We start from the raw sequence: 25,000 nt of genomic DNA, 5'->3' as shown, positions 1-25,000 counted from the left end.
AAGTCGTAAACAAAACAAAATTTGTATAATAAATTGCCACTTTTAAAAATGTTGTTTTTAAATAATTACACTAACTGTATAATTATTTAAAAACGAATGTTTTGTTTTGAATGTCTTGAAATAATATTTCCTTGCGAAAGTTTATATAGCTAGAGATAAAATCATTGTTTAATCAGATGAAACCTCCTTTTACAGCGATTTAAACGTGACTGATGGATAATTTGAGAATGATCGAATTCAGTTTATTTTTTGCTGTGATAAGTAACATAACATTAAAAATAATGTTGCTTATGTCTATCAAAAACCATATTTGTTTTACTTTCTTCATCAACATCCGCAAAATTGACCTATTTTTGTGACTCCCATTTTTGGCCTGCCTCGGTGGCGTAAACAGTGTGGAGGCGTCAAACGGACGGATGGACCAATCAGATGGCTCGTTCCAGTGTCAGCCAATGAGGAAAGCGCTTCTTATCGTGCCCCGAAACTCTCACGGCCGCCATGATGCTTGTTTGCCTTCAGTGAGAAACAGCAGCAGCGGATCAGAAACAAAGGAAACGCGCACTCGTCTTTGTGAATTGGTATGAGCTTACAGGTAAAGCGAATGCGTGTTTTGGGCGTTTTACACTTTATTTAATTCTGTACAAAGCGGCGCGTGTGTTTTCTCTTGGATATCTTTGTTAAAATGTTAGTTTAGTTTTGTAAAATGCACAATCGCACGTTAGCTGTTTAGCCTAGCCCGAGCTAATTTGGTCAGTGTAAATCGAGAGAAACTGATTAGCTAATAACTTAATTCTTTCTATTGTCACCAATATGGTGTAATCGCTTTGAAAATGTAATAGATCGTGAAAAATATCCATCAAACGGTCTTACAGGTTGATGTCTTGGTGGTTGCTTATTATGTAAGCAGCATGCTGTGTCAATGATGAAGCTAACAAGAGTCTCTTATTTGATCATTAAAATGATTAAACGCTTTATTATGCGTAGGCGCATTACAGACACGTTACAAATTAACTTAGTGAAAATGCAAAGTGCTTCCCTCACGTAAACGGTTAACTCAGTCGTAGGGGGTCTGATCACGCTAACTCACTTCATTAGTTAAACTGCAAATCTGTGACAAGCACACAGTACGATTAAAAGCTGTTTAATTTCGTAATGACTTTCTCTTAATTGGTTAATCGACACTTGTTGGTTGAAGTTATCTGAGTAGATGTTGTTGAAATGATTCTTGGGCTCACAGCTAACTCTCTTAGCTCTGTAACGTGGCTCTGGGAAATAAACACGAGGTGGTGGTGGTGTTTTGTTTGGGTTGAGTTGCACTGCGATGATGAAAGGCCTAAAGTGACCTGCACATGGCTTGCTGTTTAACTGGCTAGTTAGCGATTAATGGTGAAGTTATGTAATGGAAACATAAGGGCGCTGTGTTTAGTCGGAGTGCGGTTTCTGATGACGGCAAGGATTTCGGCTGCACCTTAGTTTCTTGTAATATGAGTTAAAAGTCGATTTGGCAAGCGCTTCAGATCATAATAGTTTTAACGAGACTACTTTATTTTCTTTAATGCAATGATTGACAAGATTTAGCTCTGTATATACTATGTGCCAGCTGCACGTGAATAAACAAGACTCGTGACGTGCCACTTTTTCTGCGTATTATTTCAATGGATAAAGTTTTAAACATTCCCTCGTACTAAATTCTTTATGTAGTAATGCTAAATTAAGCCGAGTTTATGTAAATTTGAGAGGCGTGCTGGTGATGTTGAGAAGCGCGCAACTATGCCCATTTGTCTTAGGCGTAATGGAAAAATCCCCTCAGCTATTGATCCTTTGTGTTCACGTCTCCATTTCTGCTTCGTGCTTTTTTCTAAAGCTGCATGTGCATTATTAAACTTTTTTACCTTTTTTGCACAATTGCACTTACATAACACCATCCTGTGCAGACAAGACTGATATCAAAAGTGCATGGGATATTGTAGTGAAAGTGACCGTTGTTTTATTTTGTTTCAGTGTTACAGGGATGCCCAAGGAAAAATATGATCCGCCAGACCCAAGGCGGATGTACACAATAATGTCAAGCGAGGAGGCGGCCAATGGGAAGAAGTCATATTGGGCAGAGCTGGAGATTGTTGGTAATTTTGGGGCTCTTATAAGGGATTTTATAGTCAACGTTAAATAGTGACATTGGCCTCATGGCAACTTTTCTTTTGGATTGATGCCAAATTATAAAGTTGGTTAAAGGGTTAGTTCGCCCCAAAATGACAATTTCATCATAAATCACTTACCCCTGTGTCGTTCTAAACCACCAAGTCATTTGATTGTCTTCCGAACACATTTTTAGATATTTTTTATGAAAAGACGGAGGCTTGTGACTATGGATGCTCTGATCAGGATTTTCGTAGCCGATACCAAGTAACGATTTGTTGTCTTCATGATCGTCCGTTACCAATGCTGATACAGATTCTTCAAGCTGATATGCAAGCTCTTTGATGATTGTAGCTGTTAAATTTTGTTGCCACAGATGTTGCCTTATGTTGGTGTTATATGATATTACTTGCAGTAATTAGGTAGCAAAGAGCAATTTAATACGCCTTTATGTTTGTTAAAAGTAATGATAATTAAACTTCAGTCTTTTGAATTAAATATACACACATTTGTAGTACAACTGTTCTTCAGTCAAGAGCAGAGAGTGATTTTATTGAAAGTTATCTTTAACTAAGGGTTTAAATAAGGGTTACTGTAGCTTTAAGACGTGACCGAGATTGCTCCGTACACGTGCGATGCTGACTGGCTGTCTGTGCACACGTGTTCGGTGTACGCAGACAAAAGCAACCAAGTAAAATGAAAGTTTAAACTGTCAAAACTTTAAAACGCATGAAAATAATAAACTTTCAACATGAAGATGCAGTGTCCACGATTGATGTGTTGTATGGCTGTTTGATGAGGATATAAAGACGCATTGCGCTGTTAGGACCCGAGTGCGGCATGCGTCTGCAATCGATGACAAAAGTAAACAGAAAGATCGGTTCATGAGATGGGCAAATGTAGCAAGCACCGATCGAATAATTTAATGCAATGATCGGCTAATATCGATCTGCGGCTGATCGATTGGACTAATCCTACTTGTGACTGCAGTTTGATTTCATTCTTTTCTGGGAAAAAATTGTAAAGACATCGTCAAAAAGGTTCATGTTCCATCAGTAGTTTAATAATAATAGTATAAAGCGACGAGAACACTTTTTTTGTGCAAAGAAAACAAAATGAACAATTTTATGAAACAATTTGTTCTCCTCCTTGGTCCTTCAGTGCACATTCATGCGGAGACTATGGTGCATGCTGCTGATCACCTACTGACACAGTGGCCAATGTTTTTTTTTCTGCTTTTTTATTGAAGCCATCATGTAAACATTGTGAACAATACTTAAACAACCTGTATAAATGCGCAAAAAACTTGCCAGTGTATTCTGTGTCTGTACGCTGGTTTAGACCGACACGGGGTAAGTGATTTATGACAAAATTGTCATTTTGGAGTGAAATAACCCTTTAATAACGAAAAACTATTTTGGCTTTGTCTACTGTTGAACGTTTGGGTATATAATTTACCATTAGCCTTTTATAATTTAAGCACATGACTTATTGATGTTTTTTTGTGCTCTGACATGATTGCAGGGAAAGTAAGGAGTTTGAGTTCATCATTATGGTCCCTCACCCACCTCACTGCGCTTCATATCAGTGATAACTCACTGTCACGTATCCCGCCCGACATTGCCAAACTACACAACTTGGTGTACCTGGACCTCTCGTCCAATAAGATCAGGAGCCTGCCCGCCGAACTAGGCAACATGGTATCTCTCAGGTGAGAAGCTAATGCATGCTGTGAACCGCACGATCTGGCTTAAATTGTGGTGTGTGATATAAGGTGGATGAACAAGGCCATTGCTGTAGGCCTAACTGGCAGCAGTTTTTAGCCCTGTACTTGCAGTTATGTGAGTTTAGTTGTCCCAAGCATATGGCTAATTGGGTCCCGCCCTCTTCAGAGGTGGCGCTAATGTCTCCAGGCGCCCCCTGTCTGATAACAGTGCCGTGGGTGACATAGTGGTTCACTCTGAATCCATTTAATTTGTCACAGGTTGAAATATGTTTGCTAGTGTGATTACCACTGCTCTGCTTGGTTATAAATCATGTTTTGAGAGGAGCTGGAATGCAACTGTATTAGGATCCTTTGAAAGTGGTTGGGATTACATCCAACATTGGAAATGCACCAGGCTATAATGGGTCCTGTGCAGTATGGAGGCTCTTTTGTACCATGTGGCTTTTATGCAATATTTGATCACTTTAGAAACCACCCTGGATGCTGGCGCTTTGTCTTCTCTTCATTTTGATGTGTGATTTTTGTCTCTCTTTTCACAGGGAACTGCTTTTAAATAACAACCAGTTACGAGTTCTGCCTTTTGAGCTTGGAAAACTCTTTCAGTTACAAACATTGGGGTTAAAAGGTACTGCTTCCCTTGGTAAACCATAAAAAATTCAAGCTGTTATGGGCATGCCCAACCAGATTTTTGGAGTCAGAATTTGTGAGACATGCCAGTAAACAAACATCATATGTAGTTATTCATAAATAATGGATGTTTGGAGTCTTGTGAGCTATATGCAGGTGCAGTTTCCATATGGGCCGATTGATGTAGTTTTAGGAGGATCTATGCTATGATGATCACACTGTTATTAATGAATAGCTATTTTTCTGTTCTTAAAGGGATAGTTCACCCAAAAATAGAAATTCTGTCATTTCTCCCTTATGTTGTTACAAACTGGGGATGCATAGCAATTAATCGTGATTAATCTATTGCAGAATAAAGGTTTTTGTTTACATCATGTGTGTGAACTGTGAATAATAATAATAATAATTATTATTATTATTATTATTATTATGTGTATATATAAATAAATATGCATGCATGCATATATAATTTATAAATATATATTTCTTCTTAAAGTTAAGTATTTATATTTATATTAGGGCTGTCAAAAGATTAATCGCATACAAAATAAGTTTTTTGCATAATTTATGTGTGTGCACTGTGTGTAATTATTTTATATATAAATACATACACGTTAAAGTTTGTATTTAAGAAACATTTACATGGTGTTTTTATATATATTTTTATATATTGTATATTATAAATATAGACTTTCATCGGACGCACGTGATACACGTCTGGATCCAAACCTTACTTCCGGTTTCGTTTTTTTTAATGGTCTAACTAGTTGCTAAACTGATCTCTTGAACAAATCCCTCGTCAAAAATAACAAATGTTTTGGTTTCCTAGGTAATCTATGTGTTGTTGTTTTTTGCTTGTTATATAAATAAACTACGTTTAAAGTACTTTGTTGTTATTTATTATTAGCGGAGTTTACCGGAAGTTACTGCGGACCGCGACAGCAGCTTGTTTATGTTGTTACTGCTGAAACCGTCTATATCTAAACAACATAATGTTATACACAGTACATACAAACATTTTGCAAACACAAACTTTTATTTTGTATGTGATTAATCGCGATTAATCTTTTGACAGCCCTAATTTATATATAATGTTAATTATGCATAAAAATACAAATTTAAACATTTCTTAAATACATACATGCGCGTGTGTGTATTTATTTATACACAATTATTATTCACAGTTCACACACATATATGATGTAAACAAAAACCTTTATTCTGCAGTAGATTAATCAAGATTTTTTTTTTTAAATGATGGTAAGCACACAGTTGACAGTACCCATTGACTTCCATAGTAGAAAACAAAACAATGGGAGTCAACTGTGTGCATCATTTATCAAAACAAAATAAAAAACTCATACAGGTTTACAGCAACATGAGGGCGAATAAATAATGACCAAATTGTCATTTGAGTAAACTATCCCTATAATGTCACTGCTTCATGTCTTGCTGTGCTTTGTAGGAAACCCTCTTGCACAAGAAATCATGAGCCTCTACCAAGAGCCCGATGGGACACGCCGGCTCCTGAACTACCTGCTGGACAATCTCGCAGGCACCAAACGCGGTGAGTCTGCAGTCGTGCATCTGCCCCGCTCATTCAGCAGGCACTGGAAAGCTTTTATTTTGTACATGATTAATTTCATGCACTCGAATGAGTCATGGTGGCGTTGTTGTCTGATTGAACGCTTGCTTTGATTCGCTCTGAATTATTGTGCAGATAATTACTATGTTCTTGCATAGCAGTGCAGTCAGGACATTTCCTTCCCATTGAGTCACTGCTCGTTTTTCTTTTTAAAGGTTCACTTGCTGAGTGTATGGTTTTCTTTTTACAGTATCTGTAGAACAGCCACCACCTCGCTCGTGGATGGCACTGCAGGAGCCAGATAGGACGCGGCCAGCAGGTAAGAGATCAAAACTTTGTCTCATGGTGTGTTATGCAAACCTTAATGCACCGCTAACCTTTTCACTTCCCTTTTCTTCTGGAGTTCTGTTGCAGTTTCCAGAAAATGTTTTGCATTTTTCTATTATAATTTTAATGCACAAAGAATAAGAAATTATTTAATGAGATTTTTTTTATATAATCTTTCTTCTGTCACCTTTAGTTCTGTTCTCTGTAATGTGCTACAACGTGCTGTGTGATAAATATGCCACACGTCAGCTCTACGGCTATTGTCCTTCCTGGGCCCTCAACTGGGAATACAGGAAGAAGGCTATCATGCAGGAGATCCTTAGCTGCGGCGCAGACATCATCAGCTTACAGGTTTGTTAGTCACACTTGCAAAACTTTATGGTGGTGGACATGTTGTTGTTTCCTTTTTTTTTTACATTTGTTTAATTGGTATGACTGTCATATAGCAAGTTCATTCTGGGTGATTACACAAAAAAATATACGCCAAGAATAGGGCTGCACGATTCGGAGAAAAAATCTAATTGCGATTTTTCTGATCAAAATTGCGATTCGCGATTTAAAGTGCGATTCATTAGTATATAATAAAAGAGGTACATCCAGGTTTGTTGTGGTGGTTTTAATAGCACCAAAGAAAGTTGCTGTGCTACTGTTTATTTAAAACCTCTTAAACATTGTACCAAGTTGTCTGCAGGACTTTGCTATTCTGCAGACAAACTTTTTTTTTAATCTAAGAACATTAAAAAAAATACAATTTAAAAATTTTTTTTTGAAAGTTTTATTTAAAATAACATAGAGGCCAATGTATTTTGGCTGTCACTACAACAATGCATCTGTCAAGCAAATGTTTCGTTTTTCTTTTAATCATAAGACTATACTCATCTTGTTTTACTTTTCAGGCATCTGTAATAAATGTAAATATATTAGTTATTAGAATCTATGATTTAACATAAGCAAAAAATACAAATAAAACACTGCACAGTCCTCACTGTAGGATTTTAAATGTGGAGCTGCAGAAGCTTGTTCAGTTAAGAGTAAGGAGTGATTTTAATTTTTGGTGTGTAATAAACATTTCTGACACAGAAAGCACCAGGTTACTGTCACTTTAAGACACAAGACAGCTTTAAAACTGCTCTGCTTCAATATAGCCTACTGATAAACATCCAGCTGTTTATGTTCACTTAGACAAGAAAGAAAACTTAAGTTTAGTGATCACGCGTGTGCTGACTGCTCTCTGTGTGCGCGCTTCATGAACCCTCATGCCTGTAAATATTCAAAGCGGTGCAGATGTGCGCGTGCAAGAAAGTATAATGTACCTCTTTCGTCTGCTGTGTTCCGGGCTTTAATGAAACCTGCTTATAGTCTGATGAGGCGTTTGTCATTGTTTGCGATGCATGACGAGAAACGGACGTATATACACCTTACTTTAAGTCCAACATTACACAAAAGGGAAATGTTTTCGCTCATTTCTGTCCTTTCATTTGCCGGTTAATGAGTTATAATGCGTTTTTAAAATGACTGAATCCAAAATCTGCCAACTTCATGACATTCCGCGTTGTGCAGTTAATTCCATTTGTATGCATTTCGCGATTCTATCCGTGTTTTCCGCATCGCGGAAATCATATGGCCGTACACTTTGTTGAGGAGTTGAACTGCTGCTCGCGCTCATGTTTTCCAAATGGTGTGATGACGTGTACTGTAGTCAGCACCTCAGTGTTCATGCACTCTATTGGTCTAAACTGCATCAAAAGTAAAATGCGCATGAAGCGAACTGTCAAAAACTGCGTACTAGATGATTGTTATATTTAATAGTTTTGAATCGAAATAATCGCATTTCTTGCGATTCGAAAATCGCATCCATTCACATCGCGATTTCGGTTTAAAAACGATTAATCGTGGAGCCCTAGCCAAGAACACCTTTAAACATTTTGTAGATTTTAACACATTTAACTACTGTTTTGCATATGCAACAAAAAGATGGGTTTCACCCTTAAGTCCAATTCGCACTGATCCAACAAACGCCAACCGATGTGTCTGTCGGGTCAGTGTGGAAACCCTGTTGGCAGTTGTTGTTGGACCGGTGTGAATTGGCCTTTAGACTATTCAAAAACCTGTGGGTGACGTCATGGACGCTACATCTGTTTTTTACAGCTTTTTTTGTTTGCAAAGCATGCAGTGGCAGCTCACCTGTTCACCTCAATCATGCAGAACTTTAAGGCTTAATATAATTGCAAGTGCATGTTGAAGGGTACATTTTTCAACAAATTTTTGCAATTTGCTTGTTGATAAGCGCTTTGCAATGATTCTTCTTTTTCCCCTAACGCATTGCATTACGTCACGTTGGGGAGAGAATTTACCAAAGCCGCCTTAAGACCATTGAGAGTGACTAGAGAGATGAGTAAAGTACAGGATTCTGATAGATAGATGGATGGATAGATAGATGGATAGACACTTAACATACTCGTGCGTGCTGGCTTGAGGGGGACCATGATCCTGCTGAAATGGGTTTAGCGGATCTTCAGCACAAACAGATTCAGCCAGCATGCCTTAAATCCTTGAAGCTGAGTGAGGCACGTCACATCTGGTCGCGGGGTAAGTGCCTCGACCAGCGACCAAAACGCACTCACTTCCTTACAGCCCAGGGGTGGGCAATTCCTGGTCCTGAGGGCCACAGCCCTGCAGAGTTTAGCTCCAACCCTAATCAAACACAGCTGAACAATCTAATTGAAGTCTTCAGGACTGTTTGGAAATGACATTCAGGTGTGTTTGATTCAGGGGTGCAAACTTGTCACCTTTCGGCGAAATTCGCAGTTTTTGATCCAAAATAGGTCATTCTTGTGATTCGTCTAGATCCGATGAGTTTTTGAAAATGAGGGGGGTCTGCGACAGGGTAGTAGTAAATGAAATTATGAAAATCATGTCCAGCTATTGTGGTAACGATGTCAAATTACTAGCCAGTTTGGCGGGTTATGTTTTACGATTTATAGTCACCTCATTTGCTGCCGAAGTTTAAGCAGTCTGCAGATTGAGCGCACAAACTTAACTCGTAGTATTTTCTCATTCGGGGTTACGCGCCCACTTCACGTTGCTGTGCGCGTGGTCATAAAAGCTTAACATTTGTACACCGCAGTTTTAAATTAGGTGATTTTAAGACATTGAAACACAAACAACAGTGCTATATGCGCTATATACCTGTTTCTGTTTGAGAGGAGCGTGAAAGCAGCGTATCCGCTTCTCATTAAGCTTGTGAGTATTTTTGCCGCTGTATTAGCCGCTGTATTAGCCTTTAATACAAAAATGCGTTTTTGCAACTGTCCTCATATAAACACGACAATTCAGGGCTTAAGAGAAAGTAAACAGCTAAAAGAGAAAACACATGTGTAACAGTATATTAGATCCAGGGTCAGAATTCGGTCTTAAAGGGGATTTACCTAATTTTGCTCCTGTCTGTCACTCGTGTTAATCAAACAGTATTGAGTGAAAATCTCTCACTGCTCTTAACTAAATCACTTTTCTACCTTTAATAACATTTGTACGTCGAATTGTACACGAGTTTGATTCAAGTTGCTCGTTCAGGGTTCATATTCTTAGAGCTATGACTGTGGAACAGAAAAAACACTAAATTATTTGTTTATGTGTACTACTAAATAATAATAAAAACGCACATTTTTGTAACACTTTACAAAAAGGTTGTATTTGTTCACATTAGTAAATGCATTATGAACGAAAAATGAACATTATATTGTATATAAGCTAGGGATGCACCGAATCCAGGATTCGGATTTGGCCGAATACTGGGCTTTTTGACGGGGTTCGGGTTCGGCCGAATCCTAGATTTTTTTTTCCTCCGAACCCTAGGCTTGCGCTACGCTGTTTGACGTCACGCGGCCGTTGATTACACACATCGGGTGCTGATGTGGAGATGAGCTTTTTCTTTCGGTGAGCCTTAGGGGCTGGACACACCAAAACTTTTAAACACGGCTGAAAACGCCTTGAGGACGCCAAATGCCAGCTGTTTTTCAGCCGAGCGCTTGGTCGCAGTGATGCTTCAGCTGTGAGCCGGTTGGTTGCTGTGGTAATGTCCCGCCCCTCCTCCACTGTAATTGGACGGCCGTGTGAAAACTGACATTGACGAGCGGAGCTTCTCACTCAAAGTTAAATATAGTTTTCAGCGAGGAGCTGCTTGCTTATTGGAAAAACGAGCTTGTCGCAATGCATCGCTTTCATAATGCATAGCCTAGGCTTATGGTAATTGTCAAAATAGTTTTTCCAACTTGTCATCCTGGCATAATGTACAGTTAAAATTAAATAAAATGAAAAATACACTGCTGTGGACGTTGTTTACTTCATTAATGTGTTTTACTGTGTTAATGGAATAAGGATGCGAGTATGATTCGGTATTCGGATTCGGCCGAATCTTAAACGGTGGATTCGGGATTCGGCCGAACCTAAAAAATCTGGATTCGGTGCATCCCTAATATAAGCATTTATAAATTCTTGTTTATGTCATTACAGTAATTGGTATTAGTAATTGATGTTGCATTAACTAATGCTAACAGTTTCAAATTTGATTTAAATTAAAATGCTAAAATGAATAAGATTTACAATAAATAAATGACAAATTATATATTATTATGTATGTATGTCATGTATGTATGTCATACATGTATGTTCATATATATATATATATATATATATATATATATATATATATATATATATATATATATATATATATATATATATATATATATATATATATATATATATATATATATATATATATATATATATATATATATATATATATATATATATATATATATATATATATATATATATATATATATATATATTGAACGCTTGTGTCTTCGTCACCTTTTTCAGCCCTGATGAGTTTGCACCCCTGTTGATTAAGGTTGAAGCTAAACTCTGCAGGACTGTGGCCCTCGATGCCCACCCCTGCTACAGCCAGTAGCCGAGTGGCAATCAGGAGAGTCGGGACTTTCCCGGTGGGCTGGTCTGATAATAGTTATACAGTACATTGCGAGTTATATTGACTACATTGTCTGGCGGCCTGATGTGCGGCCGCAGCCCGCTGGTCAAACTGTATAGCCTCTCTGCTCAACAAAGTATATAAAAGTGCTCAACCCGTTCGGCAGGTCCAACCATGTCCAGGATTTATAAAAATACGGTGATCAATTAGCGGTTCCTCCTCAAATGGCATAGTCTGTCGTCCTTTGATGTAAAAATTAGAGCCCGACCGATTTATCGTTTTGCCGATTTTATCGGCCGATATGAGCATGTCGTAGATATATCTGTATCGGCGTATAAGCCGCAGATATGCGCCGATATGAACGTTTGTTACAGAACACATTAAATGCATTTGAAAGATGTAAGTACTTGTTTGTCCAGCAGAGTGCGCCATACTGGTTGCTAATGGCGACCCAGATCACTCACTGTAGTGACACCAGCCAATCCCCCACCCCCGTCTCTTCAGTCAGTCTCTCAGTTCAGGTGGCTGCAGTCACGCAGTGTCTTCTTCACAACATTTTTACACCTGGTATTAAGACGCGCTTTGGTCGATTGGATTATCAATGGACAAGAGAGACGCATTCCCGCTTACATTTGGTGTTTTTAATCCGTCTCTTTGTCGACTTGCGAGTTAAAACGCAAGCGGGAGAAATGACGCGAGACGGAGAAATGACACGATTAAACTACGCGCAGCCGTGCACTTATATAACACTATATGAGATTACTGCTGCTTGTGTTGTTAGTTAACACGCTCATTTCAGAGCAATTGATTCAATAAGATCGCGCAACTCTACACCTTTGCTAAATAAAAGAGGCGGAGCGTTTACGCTTTAGTTTTATTAAAGTCTAAAGTTTGCACGGAACCCTGGGTTTGTGTTATAAAAACGTTGTGCACAACATTAAACATAGCGTACATTAGTATGTGCTCCGTCAAGCATTGTCTTCGTAACTGTGAGTGGCTAACTAATTTGTGTAGTACACAACTTACTGTAAAGCTAATATTAAAGGCGGAGTCCACGATGTTTGAAAAACGCGTTTGAAAAGGAGACGGGCCGACTACCAAAACACACTTATAGCCAATCAAATCAAATAAAATGCCGGGTTGCGTATGTGTGGGGCGGTCTATCAACAGAAGGTTCAGATTCTATTGGGGTAGGGGCGTGTTTGTTTAGGTGATTTCAAATATCAACATTGGCTTTCAAACATCATGGACTCCGCCTTTAATCAATGACTTCATAAGTTTCTCTTTATAACGTTATTCTCGTCAAAACTGCAAATGATGCAAGTTTTATGTATTTTGTTCTGTTTGTGTTTTAAAGTTATTTATAATAAGTCAAGTTTACTGTTTAGTGCACTGATAACTTCTTGCCTATAGTACATATCTTTGTCACATCAATATAAGTGTTGGATCACCACATTTGTGAGTGATCACCACATTTGTGAGTGATCATTGCATTGCATTGTATTTATTCATAGTATATTATGTTAAAGTATATCGTGTATTCTATGTACAGTACTTTAGTATAATATACTGTAGTATATACTGAACTATAATGTACACATAAAGAATATCGGTCGATATATCGTTATCGGTCTTTTTTTACTCCCTAATATCTGTATCGGCATCGGCCCGAAAAAACGCATATCGGTCGGGCTCTAGTAAAAATCCACCGAACTCCTGTTTATTACAGTATGTATGCGGTCGGATCCGTATAAAATGATTGTGTGATTCGTTATGATGGCTTAAACAATATAACAAAGCATCTTTTTATTTCACAAAACAATATATTTTAGATATTATTTGGTAGACAAGTAAGTGTGAATCAAGAATGTTTAAAAATCTCTGGTGGTCAGGACATGAATGGGTCAAATCAGCAGATTTGCAAAGTTTTATTTATCTCCACATATATCATACTAAAGTATTAAACGGCAATAAATGCTCATCTATTTCTCTATGGTTCTGGCTGAGGCTTTCATCCACTTCTCCCCAATGTGACGTCATCGTCGTATTGCGGGAAAAAAAAACGTTAATACCAAAAACTTAAAAAATGGTCTTTAAGACCATTTTTGAGACATTTTAAAAATCATATACATATCTTGAGTTATTTATGTACCCATTAATCGACAGTGGTGGTTAACCTCCAACACGCCCTTTAAATTGATGTTACAAAAATAATCACCTCCTCACAATTGTCATGGAGGCCAAAATTAGCTCTATAGATCAAAAACACTTTTTTGCACAAGGCTGTACTTGGCACATTAATTTCTGCTGTGAAGTTGAAAATTGTGGAAAATCGCCTTCAATAATGTATGCGATTTTTGCCTAGTTTCTCTGTGAAATACAGCTCTGTGTAGTAAATATCGCTCCATCTGAAAGCAGGTAATAGCGATTTACTACTAATCACCGAACCGGCTTTACTGATGAGATGCACATGAGAATTGCAGGCGATTTTTTTTTTTCTGCCCAGCTCTAGTCTATGAGATTGACTCCCTTTTAAATTGCAGTTTGTCACTTTCTTGTTGGCTTCACGATGGAGACCAAAAGGTTGTCCCTTGGTTTTACTTCTGGTTGCGTTTTAATAACCTTTTTGTTTTATTTGTGCCTAATAGGAAGTGGAAACAGAGCAGTACTACAACTACTTTCTGGTGGAGCTAAAAGAACAGGGTTATGAAGGATTCTTCAGCCCCAAGTCGCGAGCAAGAACGATGTCGGAGTGCGACCGCAAACATGTGGACGGCTGCGCTGTCTTCTACAAAACCGATAAGTAAGTATTCAGGCCTCAGGCCTTCAGTTTTACTTAAAGCATCTAGGGCAGGGTGTCAAACTCAATTCCTGGGGGGCCGGTGTCTCTGCAAAGTTTAGATCCAGTCTTAATCAAACACACCTGATGAAGCTAATCAAGGTCTTTTAAGATTACTAGAAACTTCGAGACAGGTGTGTTGGGGCTGGTTGCAGCTAAACTCTGTAGGTAAACTGGCCCTCCAGGAACTGAGTTTGACACCCCTGATCTAGGGCATATGTATGTATGTGGGTGATTCTCACAAAAACTTGGTTTTAAACATGTCAAGCATGAAAATGTAAAAATTGCTTAAATTTACTTTTTTTCCCACCAGACATTGAAAAACAAAGTCTGGAGTAAATGGGAACATTAATTTAAAAACTTTTACTTATCATTTAACACTTTTTGTAACATAATTTTAAAAATTAGTCCTAAAAAATCTCATTACCGCAACAGTCAGAAAACATGACACTGACATATTTTCAAAATGACATGACAAACCTGAAAGAACATAATTTGGAGATTCTGCACATGCATTTAAAATCAAAGTATTATGCTTCTATTCATTAAATTAACATTTAATAAGCATCTGTTGCGGTAATGATAATCAAAATGTTGTGTAAGCATTCTGACAAGACAATATTTCAATTAACTGTAAAAAAATGATCTTACCTGGTAGTCATCTTGAAGTAACTGGTCCATGTGCTTGGTTACTCAAAATCAAACTTTATTAAAATTCTGTCTGCTTAAACTGTTCTCAAAAAGTGTTGCGGAGGATGAGAACATCAGGCATGGACACATCATTTTCCTAATTGTTCTTCATTATTATTATACATGAATATTCAGTAAATATTTTTTCTGTCATCTAAAGTAGTCTAGCAAAACATCCATTTATTTTTTTTCTAAATATTTTTGTGTTAATTTGATTAAATTACAACATAACCCATGTTCAAACACAGCCGGACACATTGCGGTAATGAGAATTTCAGCAGAAAATGAGATAAAATTTACAATTATAAATTCTTATGTTGAAATCACACATTGTGCAAGGTAGAACACAGTATTGTGTTAATTCTGATGCTTTTTAATGTTACTATATTACACATTTTAAAGCTAAAATCATTAGTGCCGGGGTGTTTCAATGGTTTCGTGAGAATCACGTATGTATGTATGTGCGTGTATGGGACTGGTTGATATGGTCAAAAAATTCACAAGATTTTTGCTCCTGGACAAAAGTTGTAAAAACCAGACAGGTGTTTTTTTTTTTTTTAATACTTTTTATTCAGAACATGACACATACTTTCCAAACAAGTGCTCAATCGAGTTTGAATAGAGATTAGAATATTAGTAGTAAAATCAATATCACAACGTCGTCTTAATGCTGCTGCATTCCTTCAGTGCACAGCATTTAGTTTGGGAATTACAAGCTGCACTGCTAATAAATGAATAACTTGCCCCATCATGACTGCATGCAGTCCTGTCTCCATTTTCTAAGCATGCCTTGTTTCGTTTACAGTTAGTTACTACACTAGGTTACCAATACAATCGTCATTTGCTCAAACAACTTGATGGGAACGCACCTAATTTGCATTTTTTTTTCACATTTGGATTCAAACCCAGCTACTGTCACTCATTTTTCTTACTCCACTCCTCCAAGTCAAACTGAGTCTGTGACAGTGGCCAGTTTTCAATTGGAACGCTGCAGCCTGCGGAGGTCATAAGCATATTACATCAATTTATGATTAACTAAGAATAATAGTCAACTTTATAACTGTTAATATTCTGAATTGAGACTTTTTGATGATGTATGCAGCCTACAAATGCGACCTTTGGAGGCTGCAGCTTTCAGATTGACAAACTGCCACTGTGATTGTAAACCAGAACAGAGTGCGGCGTCTGCAAAATGACTGCACAGCATTACGCAGACATTAGATGATGATAATTTTTCCAATAAAACTATAATCATCACCCAGCACTATGTGTGTATGTATATGTACATATTTACAGGCGGTCTATACGTATCGGCCAATTTTTGTTTGATCATTTCAAAACCATCAAGAAATAGCATGAGAGGCCGATACTGATTGTTTATTAATTAACTGCGTGAAGGCAATAAGTTTCATGTCCAGTGTTTCCCATACATTTATTTATGTGGCGAACCGCGACAGAATCAACACTGGCCGCTACAAATATATTTTTCATGTTTCCATTTCCTTTTTTTTTACGATTTAAAACTGCTTATTGTTGTGAGCGCTTGGCGTGTCCTCTCTCACATAACAGTGAAAAGTGTTTTAACTCTGCGTTCTTTTCATGTAAACATCAACAGTCACGGATGTTACTGACAGAGAAGACAACTAATCGAGTTCATCATGACTTTACGAAAGGTTAAGGGCTCATTATAGTTGTGCGTGGGTAATACGGCGTAGCCGCAACGGTTTTCGTATATACTTCTGCGACGTCATCGTGCAAACACACATGCAGACAGCTGGTAGGCAGTATCCACCCGTGTAACCACAGTAGCAACGCGACCGTCAAAGAAGAATCAGAGCTGCGCTCAGGCTATGCGGATGCGTTACGTCCGACTATAACATGGGCTTTAGCAGTAGTTTTTACCATTTTAGCTTGGGTTTGGGGTTAGATTTGAGATTTGCTTTAGGATGTTATCTAATATACAGGTTTCTCCATGTTTTTGTCTATTTTTAGGCCATGGTTGTTTGGAGTTGGGGTTAGATTTAGGGTTTGGGTTAGGATGTCATTGTATTTAACACAAAGTTGTTCTAACCCCAAACCCAAGCGACAATGGTAAAAAAATCGATAAACCAATACATAAAACGACAAAAAAAAATGGATGCTCCATATTAAGTGAACAGGAAGGACTGGCGTATCATATGGACACCAAATTGGAATTTGCTGTATGTATTGCACAAGTTTTCACCCGTCATACTATTTATTTGCATCTCCATGAGACTGGGTTCAGTTAATCACATGAAAGATTACTCATTCACGTGAGCCTTGCGGTCAGAGTATTTTGGGAAAATGTTTACGGTCTGGCCTTTTTTCAAAATCTCGGAAGACCAAAAATCGCCAAAATTTTATCTTACTTTGTGTCTCTTTTATTATGGTGGTCAGTTGAATGTTACATAGATCCAATCCATGTTCAGTAAAAATTGCTAACTATTTATCAGTGTCAGCCAGTAGTTGTTTGTTGTTTATTGGTATCTGCCTCAATCAGCATCCCATATGTATATGTGGGAGTGTGTGTGCATTTTTGTGTGTGTGTGTGTGTATATACGCACAACCGGCGCAACGTCATAGAATGTCTCTGAACAGATTCACGCCCACTTTTAGGGGAAAACAAACTAGACTTCCCATTGACTTCCATACAGTGTATAAAAACATGTCCCTTTCATTCTCCCAGCGTCAAATTTGTGTAATAACATTCCCATTGGCCAGAGGTGTCTTACTCGGACATTTACCCGTACCTCATCGAGTCAACAGGGAAGCCAGTGGATGATTTTAATTCGTATTTGAAAGTTACTTAGAGTACTGAGTGCACTTTTCAGTCCAGCTATACAACTAGCCTTAGTGATATTTCCAGCAATCACTGAATGGCGTTGTTACACAAATTTGACGCTGTGAAAATGAAAGGTACAGGTTTTTATATTGACCAAATGAAATATGTTAATGTATCTTTCACGCTCTATGGCAGGCAGGGTGGACAGATAATTACCCGACATATTTAATCTGAGTGATTTCTTAAGTTATTTACTAGGGATGTAACGGTATCAAAAATTCACTGTATGGTAATATTTCGGTATGATGCTGACTTTTTTGTTTAATGATCTGTAAGAATGATGCTTTATTAGTGCTGTTCATTGATTTTAGTAAGTTTTTTGACATTTGGATATAAAGTTTCAATACTACAATATATGGTGTAAAAACGTCTGAGTGCTGCCCTCTTCAGGTTGAACGGTGGCTACTGCAGTTGAATTTTCCTATTGGATGTTGGGTCCAAAAAATGACTCGTGACGTAAGCAGGTTCAAGCTCACCACGCCCTTGTTACGATCTCACCACACACTTGGTACGAGCTTAGTTCGTCCCCTCTATCTCCGTTGGGATCTGCCCACTTTTCTTGCATTTTTCAAATATTGCCAGTGAGTGGAGTCAGGCTCTGACCAGGGGTTTAGTTACGCTTTAAAGTTTGTAGCTGGACCTTTACTTCTGCCATTGTCGCTCCACTTGTAGAGAGGCATCAGAGTGGCACACATGGGATTATGGGAAGTGCAGTTCCTGCGTCCCTACACTCGCTTCACTTGGCCGAAAAAACTACACGTGTTGCCCGGAAGACCTGATGTTTTATCGAATCATGTGACCACGGTTGTACTGGGAAAATTTAATTCCGCAATACCACGAAATTTATAATACCGTTACATCCCTATTATTTACGCCTGGCGGCTGGCTGTGTACAAACGTTGCTTTGTTCTGCTATTTTGTATGGAAATCTATGAGAAATCTAGTTTGATTTCCCCCAAAAAGGGGTCAGTGACGAAATTTACAGTCAAGTTCACGATAGTCCGTATATGTGATCAATTTGCTTATAGACGTCTGTAACAGACCTAAATCATCTCTGCTGCGTAGTTGTTAGTTTTCCAGTTGCCGAAAGTTACTGTAGTTCATGTAGTGATTACTTTTTCTTTCTGCCTATGGCATTTCTGTGCTGTGTCAGATGTTAGCATGTGTCTTATAGGATCAATTCTAAGACCTAAAAACCTTTTTTTAAGGGTTAAGATGCTTTCTGACTTTACTAGGATCTTTTCTTTCCTTCTAAGGGGAAACGCCCACATTTCTAAGAATTTTCCTAGAATTTTGTCACTTGGAGCTACTCTGCGCTCAGAATTTTCATGAATACATGCCCTGGTTTCCTTTAGATGACAATGAAACATTGCCAACTGAAGTGAAGTGCTGGATTAGGTTTGGTCTTTAACCTCATTGTTTGTGTTGAGCAGGTTCAGTCTGGTGCAGAAACACACAGTGGAGTTCAATCAGTTGGCTATGGCAAACTCTGAGGGATCAGAGGCCATGTTAAACAGGGTGATGACCAAGGACAACATCGGCGTTGCTGTACTGCTAGAGCTACGGAAAGAAACGATGGAGCAGTCTGGTCTGTTTTCATTTTTCATCATCACATTTATTAGTTTTTCACAAGTTAACTTCTATACTATGACCTTCCTGTCATTTACATACGGAATATATTCTTCTCTTTTCAAAACCAATATGACTTTTTTATACTGCAAAACGCTTTTTTTCATGGCTTTGTTTCTGTAAGCAGTAGCTAAATAACCTCTCTGCTTCTGTTAGCTGGCAAGCCATTGCATGGCATGGAGAAACAGCTCCTCCTAGTGGCCAATGCCCACATGCACTGGGACCCAGAGTACTCTGATGTGAAACTAGTGCAGACCATGATGTTCCTGTCCGAGGTGAAGAACATCGTGGACAAAGCCACCCGCAGCCTGAAGCTGTCCTCCGTCTCCGGAGAAACCAACGCCGTCCCCCTCGTCCTGTGCGCTGACCTCAACTCTCTACCTGATTCAGGTGTGTATCCACCAGACGCTTCGGAAATTCAGATTTTCCTGTCACTCGATTGCTAATAAAGGTGTGCGTGCGCAGGTGTGGTGGAGTACCTGAGCACAGGTGGTGTGGACAGCACACACAAAGACTTCAAAGAACTGCGATACATCGACAGCTTGACCAACTTCAACTGTAATGGAAAGAACGGCACATCCAGCACCAGGATCACGCACGGCTTTAAGCTGAAGAGCGCTTATGAGAACGGCCTGATGCCTTACACAAACTACACCTATGACTTTAAGGTTAGACACTTTATTAGCGGTCAAGACCCCTATTGTATCCATAAATTTTCGAATTATTCTTCCGATTCTTCCGCCATTGCGGTCTATGGCAACCCATAGCATCATACATAGAAAAGTTATGAAATTTGGCACGCTTATAAAGGACTGTCTAAAAAGTCTCCACAGCAAATTTGGAGTCTCTATCTCAAAACCACTAGTGCCACCAACAGTCCAAAGTTGCACTTATGTTTTTGCTTATAACTTCTGATCAGTACGGTCCTCTGATTTCTTGGCTCAAGACAATTCGAATGGACCACATGACGTCATTTTCCGTCAAGAAAAATTTTCCGCTATTTTGAATTATTCGTAAAACGTACTTTTGCGAACTTGCCCTAGAGCTTTTCTGAGTTTTGCCACAGTGCCACCTAGTGGTCAGAAGAATGTTGTACATGCTTATAACTTTGGCTGCGATCAACGTGTTTTCACAGGACTTGATAGTTGCAGAGCCCAGCGATACCAAACATGCTAGAATTCGCCCTTATGGTTAACACTGCGCAGCAAAAAAAGTACTTAACAAGCACGCGCAAATATCATAGGAAGAACAATGCATTACCTTCTGAACAAAAAGTTCTATTGCCGTTATATTAAAATGTTCAGAAATGGCCGAAAATTGCAAAAAGCAAAAAATTTCCTTTTTAAATGTTGTGTTTTTTAGACAAATGGTTATAACTACACAACGAAAAGAGATTTTTTTTTTACCAGATTTGATACACTGATGTACGACCACAGTCTAAAGCTACACAAAAAAAATGTAGTTGGCGTTATAATTGAACAAAACCTTTTGAAATCAAGCCACCCCATGGTCATACAACTGTTTCTTCACTAAATTAAAGCGTTTAGTCATGACACTAGCTAGATGTAACACAGTTATGACCTGAGGTTGCGTGCACAATTTTGTCATTGCGCTACCTAGTGGTTTTGAGATAGAAATAAGGTTTTAGATGTACTATTGCAGTAGTTTTAGGCAAAAATACCATGAGTCATCATGGGTTATTCCTTTCATGGCTTGGAGTATAATCATTGGTGTTTGCCAATTTACTCCTTAGCAACCAATGAGAATATTTTATTAATTGTTAAACTGCTCATCCAAACTCAACTTTACTTTCTTCTGTGCCCTTTTTGGCTTGACCCCAGCACTTGTTGCCTGCAGCTATATTTTATTTATGTATTTGCTCTCATCCAATTGATTGTAACTTTGTTTCGTTTGCTTTCAGGGCATCATCGATTACATCTTCTACTCTCAACCGTTGCTCAACGTGCTGGGCGTGCTAGGTCCACTGGATCCCCACTGGCTCCAAGAGAACAGTATCACTGGTTGCCCCCATCCCAACATTCCCTCCGATCACTTCTCCCTCTTTGCACAACTGGAGCTACTCCTGCCCTACCCTCCTGCCATCAACGGCATTCACCTGCCCGTCCGCAGGTAGTTCTCCGAGCCAGCAGGGGGAGCTCAAGCCCGCGTTTCCTTTTTCTCTCTCGCATTGGAGAAAGAAAGAGGCAGGGGCTGTTGTGTATAAATCTGAATCTGAAGAGGAGACGATGGGGTATCTCAAACTTTTATTCCCACGGATTTTAACCGAAGCAGACGCAAATGTCAGTCTTATCTATACCACCTCCCACCTGCTTTAGTTTTCACGTTTTTCCCTCTCTGCGTTTCTGGGCACAAGTTACCGTTCTGTACTTTTTCCAGACTGCGTAAGAAACCCTAAGGGCCCTGAGCGATCATGTAAGTTTTACCTTAAGACAAAAGTCAAAGCTTTTTTATATAATTACAAGGCAATATCTTTGAAACACGTGCAGGGAGTCCAGAATCAAGTTATCATGACACTCATAATTTGGCCAGTTTAGAGAGAGAGCGAGCAGCTTAGTTTGAGCGAATAATACAAATTTCACCAGCTTAGGAGCAACCCTTTATCCAAGGGCTTCAAATGTGTAACGAGAGCTGGCCAAACTCTCACACTTGCACTCTGTGGTGCTGTGGCCTCTCTATGGGCGTCCTGCCTGTTCTCTAGCTGTACACCAGCGGGTCACCATCGCCACCTCGTGGGCCTTGTCCATCTTATCATTTCTTAAAGGTAAAGAGTTATATCATGTTACGGCGATGCTTTGAAAAGAGCCAAAACGGCCTGCTGTTTCACGTGCCAATGAGCCCTTAGTGATCTGGTGTTTACAGCTAAGAGAGAAGGATGATCCGAAACGGGCAGCTGAGTTTTTTGCATATGCCCTGGAGTGCTGGTCCCAGACCTGTTGAGTTTGGCTAGAGAAGCACATCATCCCATGCATGGACGAATAAATGAACGCATCAGTGTGGCCAGTAGATTTTTTTTTTTTCTTTTCCACTCCCAAGTTTCTTTCTGTTATTCTCTTCATGATTGTATACAAGCAAAAGTCCTAAACTAGTGTATTTTGTTTCTATTTTTTTTATATGTACACAATTTGGATAAAAAAATGATTGTATTGTAAATGAAAGCAAAATTTTTATCCGTTTTAGATGTTCATCCTTATGAGCATTCTCAAAGACCAGCGTGTGTAATATAAATTTATTTTCAGGTTTCTGCTGTGTAAAGTTGCACTTGTCGAGGTTTCTTATTCCCTCCTCCGCAGTTCCCCAGTGTACCTCATATTCATGACTTCCTTTGTTATTCTACTGAGGCGGATATCTAGTGATGTGGTCCCCGCTTTGATATTCGAAAACGTGTGTGCCTCACTGGTTTGTTACTCTAAGCGCACTGCCAGTGCTATCAGTGAATCTTTGTATGCGTTCACCATCCTCATCGTTTCACCTAAAAACATATTCGTTCGGGTGTTATTTTAGCTGCTGTGCTAACCGTCATTTTTAAGAAATCCCATCATGCCTGTTCTCAGTTTTTACTGCCACTTCCTCCCTGTCGACTCAGGCGATTCACTTTAATGGTATATATTTCTTTGACTCTTGTCCTGTGTCATTTCTGTTCGACCACGGTTATCTCCTCTTGCGTTGTGCCATTTAATGCATTCAGCCACAAGGCCAAGTGTAAAGCTAGATTTACTACTGTAAAATCACTCTGACCTTGTAAAAAAGAAGAAAACACAAGGCCCGAGTGTCATTTCAGTAAAGTGGTCTCATTTTAATTTTGACCGTTTGTTTATTTTTCCCCTCTTTTTGTCATGTTTTAAAAATGAAATGGATTGACAAGCACTTATTGTAGATCACTGGTGCAGCTACTCATTGCTTTTTTAAATGAAAACACGCTTTTGCCGTAAGGCAGGGGTCAATTTTAATGACTTTTATTAAGCAAGAGTAAATGGGGGGCGGGGTGAACTGGGGTGGACCATCTTATAGTTCTCCATTTTGGTGTCCCTTTTTATTCCACGCATTGTCTGTCTATAAATTTGTTTTTGTTTCTTCTGGTTGTTTTAATTGAAAGCAACTTGTCTGGTTATATTGGATTGCTGATGGTGTTGTAGTAAAAAGAATTTTTGTAAAGTGTGAATAAATAATGTATCACGTTTCCTTACTTTGAACTGAATTGTGTTGTTGTGTGTATTATGATATGGATATCTTAATAGTTTTTGTCGTTTTCGTTTTGCTTTTTTGTAATACTCAAAACCAAATTTTTTGTAAAAATGTTGGCACACTGAATTATAAATTTATATTGTTGCTAACCTTCACGTCGAGATACTTTTAAGAAAAATACAAATTCTAGTCAAAGAGAAGTAGACGGTTGTCGTTTTGTCACCAAACAACAAAATCTTTGCAACTTTGACCCTTTGTGGCGTTTCACCGGAGCTGGTTAGTTTAATGCTTACAAATGTGTTTCGGTTATGAAATCAGACGTTTCTATCTTTTCTTCTGCTGATTTTCCTACTTTTTCAGTGGTTTCTTTCTCTTGGGAAGAAAGTGAGGTTTGGGGTAGGATGAGAGATGGTTTACTTAGCCTTCCTGTGTTTCTTCTTCAACATCAGTGCAAAGTCACTTCTAATAAATTGTGCATGTTTTGATATTGTTGCCATTGCCATGTTTATTTTCTTTTAAGTGGTTTCAGGTGGTGTCTTGTGCACGACAAGCAAAACTAGCGTAATGCTCATCATCACAGCCAGAATATTCAAAACTTGGCAATAATGACTTTTGCAACCTGTTCCCCCCTATTTCAGATCAACTGCGTGCGCAAATGTTTTTGGCTTAACCATAGAAATACTTTGTTTTCTCTTCCTGTTTCATAGTCTGCTTTTCTCTGTCAAGTAGGGGTAGTAGTACAATGGTCAGGATTGTGTTTGAATCAGCTGAGAGTCAATAAGTATTTAGGTAATGTCACTAAAATGCACTGGACCAACTCTTGTTTACCATTTATGGAATACCAGCATAACACTTGCACAATGTTTTAAAAGAATGTTGCGTATATATAAGTATATATATCTATACGGTAAAATAATAGATATTTGAAAAAATCAAAAATGGCAGCTGTTTTTAATTCAACATTAAGAGTGTTGGGGATTATAGCCTAATGGTAAACAAGGTGTTTTGGCTTTCACTGTTTCTCCGGTTCTCTGAGTAGTGATGTGTTTATAACAGGGTCAGCTTGTTTCCTTTACACCTATGTATTTTTTCCTACTCATGGTAAATAAATTCTATATCTGTTTCAGCCTTGGACTTTTGTGTTTATTGATGTGCAATTTTAGGTTTGCCAATGACGTGCTTTATCCAGTAGATGGGGTGCTTGTTTCACAGCACTTCATATAGACACATTTCCTTTCACTTACTTTCGTCTTGTGTTTTTCCACCTGCAAGCTTGGCTGCGTGAATGTAAGACGCTCTGGTGTTTATAGTGTCTGTAAAAGCAAAAATGTGAGATTCCAAAGCGTGCCTCGTAAAATAAGTTTTGTGAAGATTGTTTTTAT

The 25,000-nt window shown here is 38.5% G+C and overlaps 1 protein-coding gene across 2 annotated transcripts; it reads left to right on the top strand.

The window, feature by feature from the left end:
- The first annotated feature begins 429 nt into the window (after positions 1-429).
- cnot6a (CCR4-NOT transcription complex, subunit 6a) lies at positions 430-23,626 on the top strand. Of its 2 annotated transcripts, none has more exons than XM_055179922.2 (12): positions 430-592; positions 2,002-2,123; positions 3,661-3,847; positions 4,402-4,487; positions 5,955-6,056; positions 6,325-6,393; positions 6,595-6,752; positions 14,043-14,197; positions 19,220-19,374; positions 19,572-19,805; positions 19,881-20,083; positions 21,337-23,626. In XM_055179922.2, exons 2-12 carry the CDS (start codon positions 2,012-2,014, stop codon positions 21,547-21,549), a joined length of 1,674 nt encoding a protein of 557 aa, XP_055035897.1. In that variant the 5' UTR covers positions 430-592; positions 2,002-2,011; the 3' UTR covers positions 21,550-23,626. The 2 variants fall into 2 exon arrangements, with proteins under 2 accessions (XP_055035897.1, XP_055035898.1); XM_055179923.2 differs by having other exon boundaries at positions 452-578.
- The last annotated feature ends 1,374 nt before the right edge of the window (positions 23,627-25,000 follow it).

Source organism: Misgurnus anguillicaudatus, chromosome 9, assembly GCF_027580225.2.
Source record: "Misgurnus anguillicaudatus chromosome 9, ASM2758022v2, whole genome shotgun sequence".
NCBI lineage: Eukaryota > Metazoa > Chordata > Actinopteri > Cypriniformes > Cobitidae > Misgurnus > Misgurnus anguillicaudatus.
The sequence above is the reverse complement of the archived record's forward strand: the minus strand, read 5'-3'. Positions and strand labels throughout refer to the sequence as shown.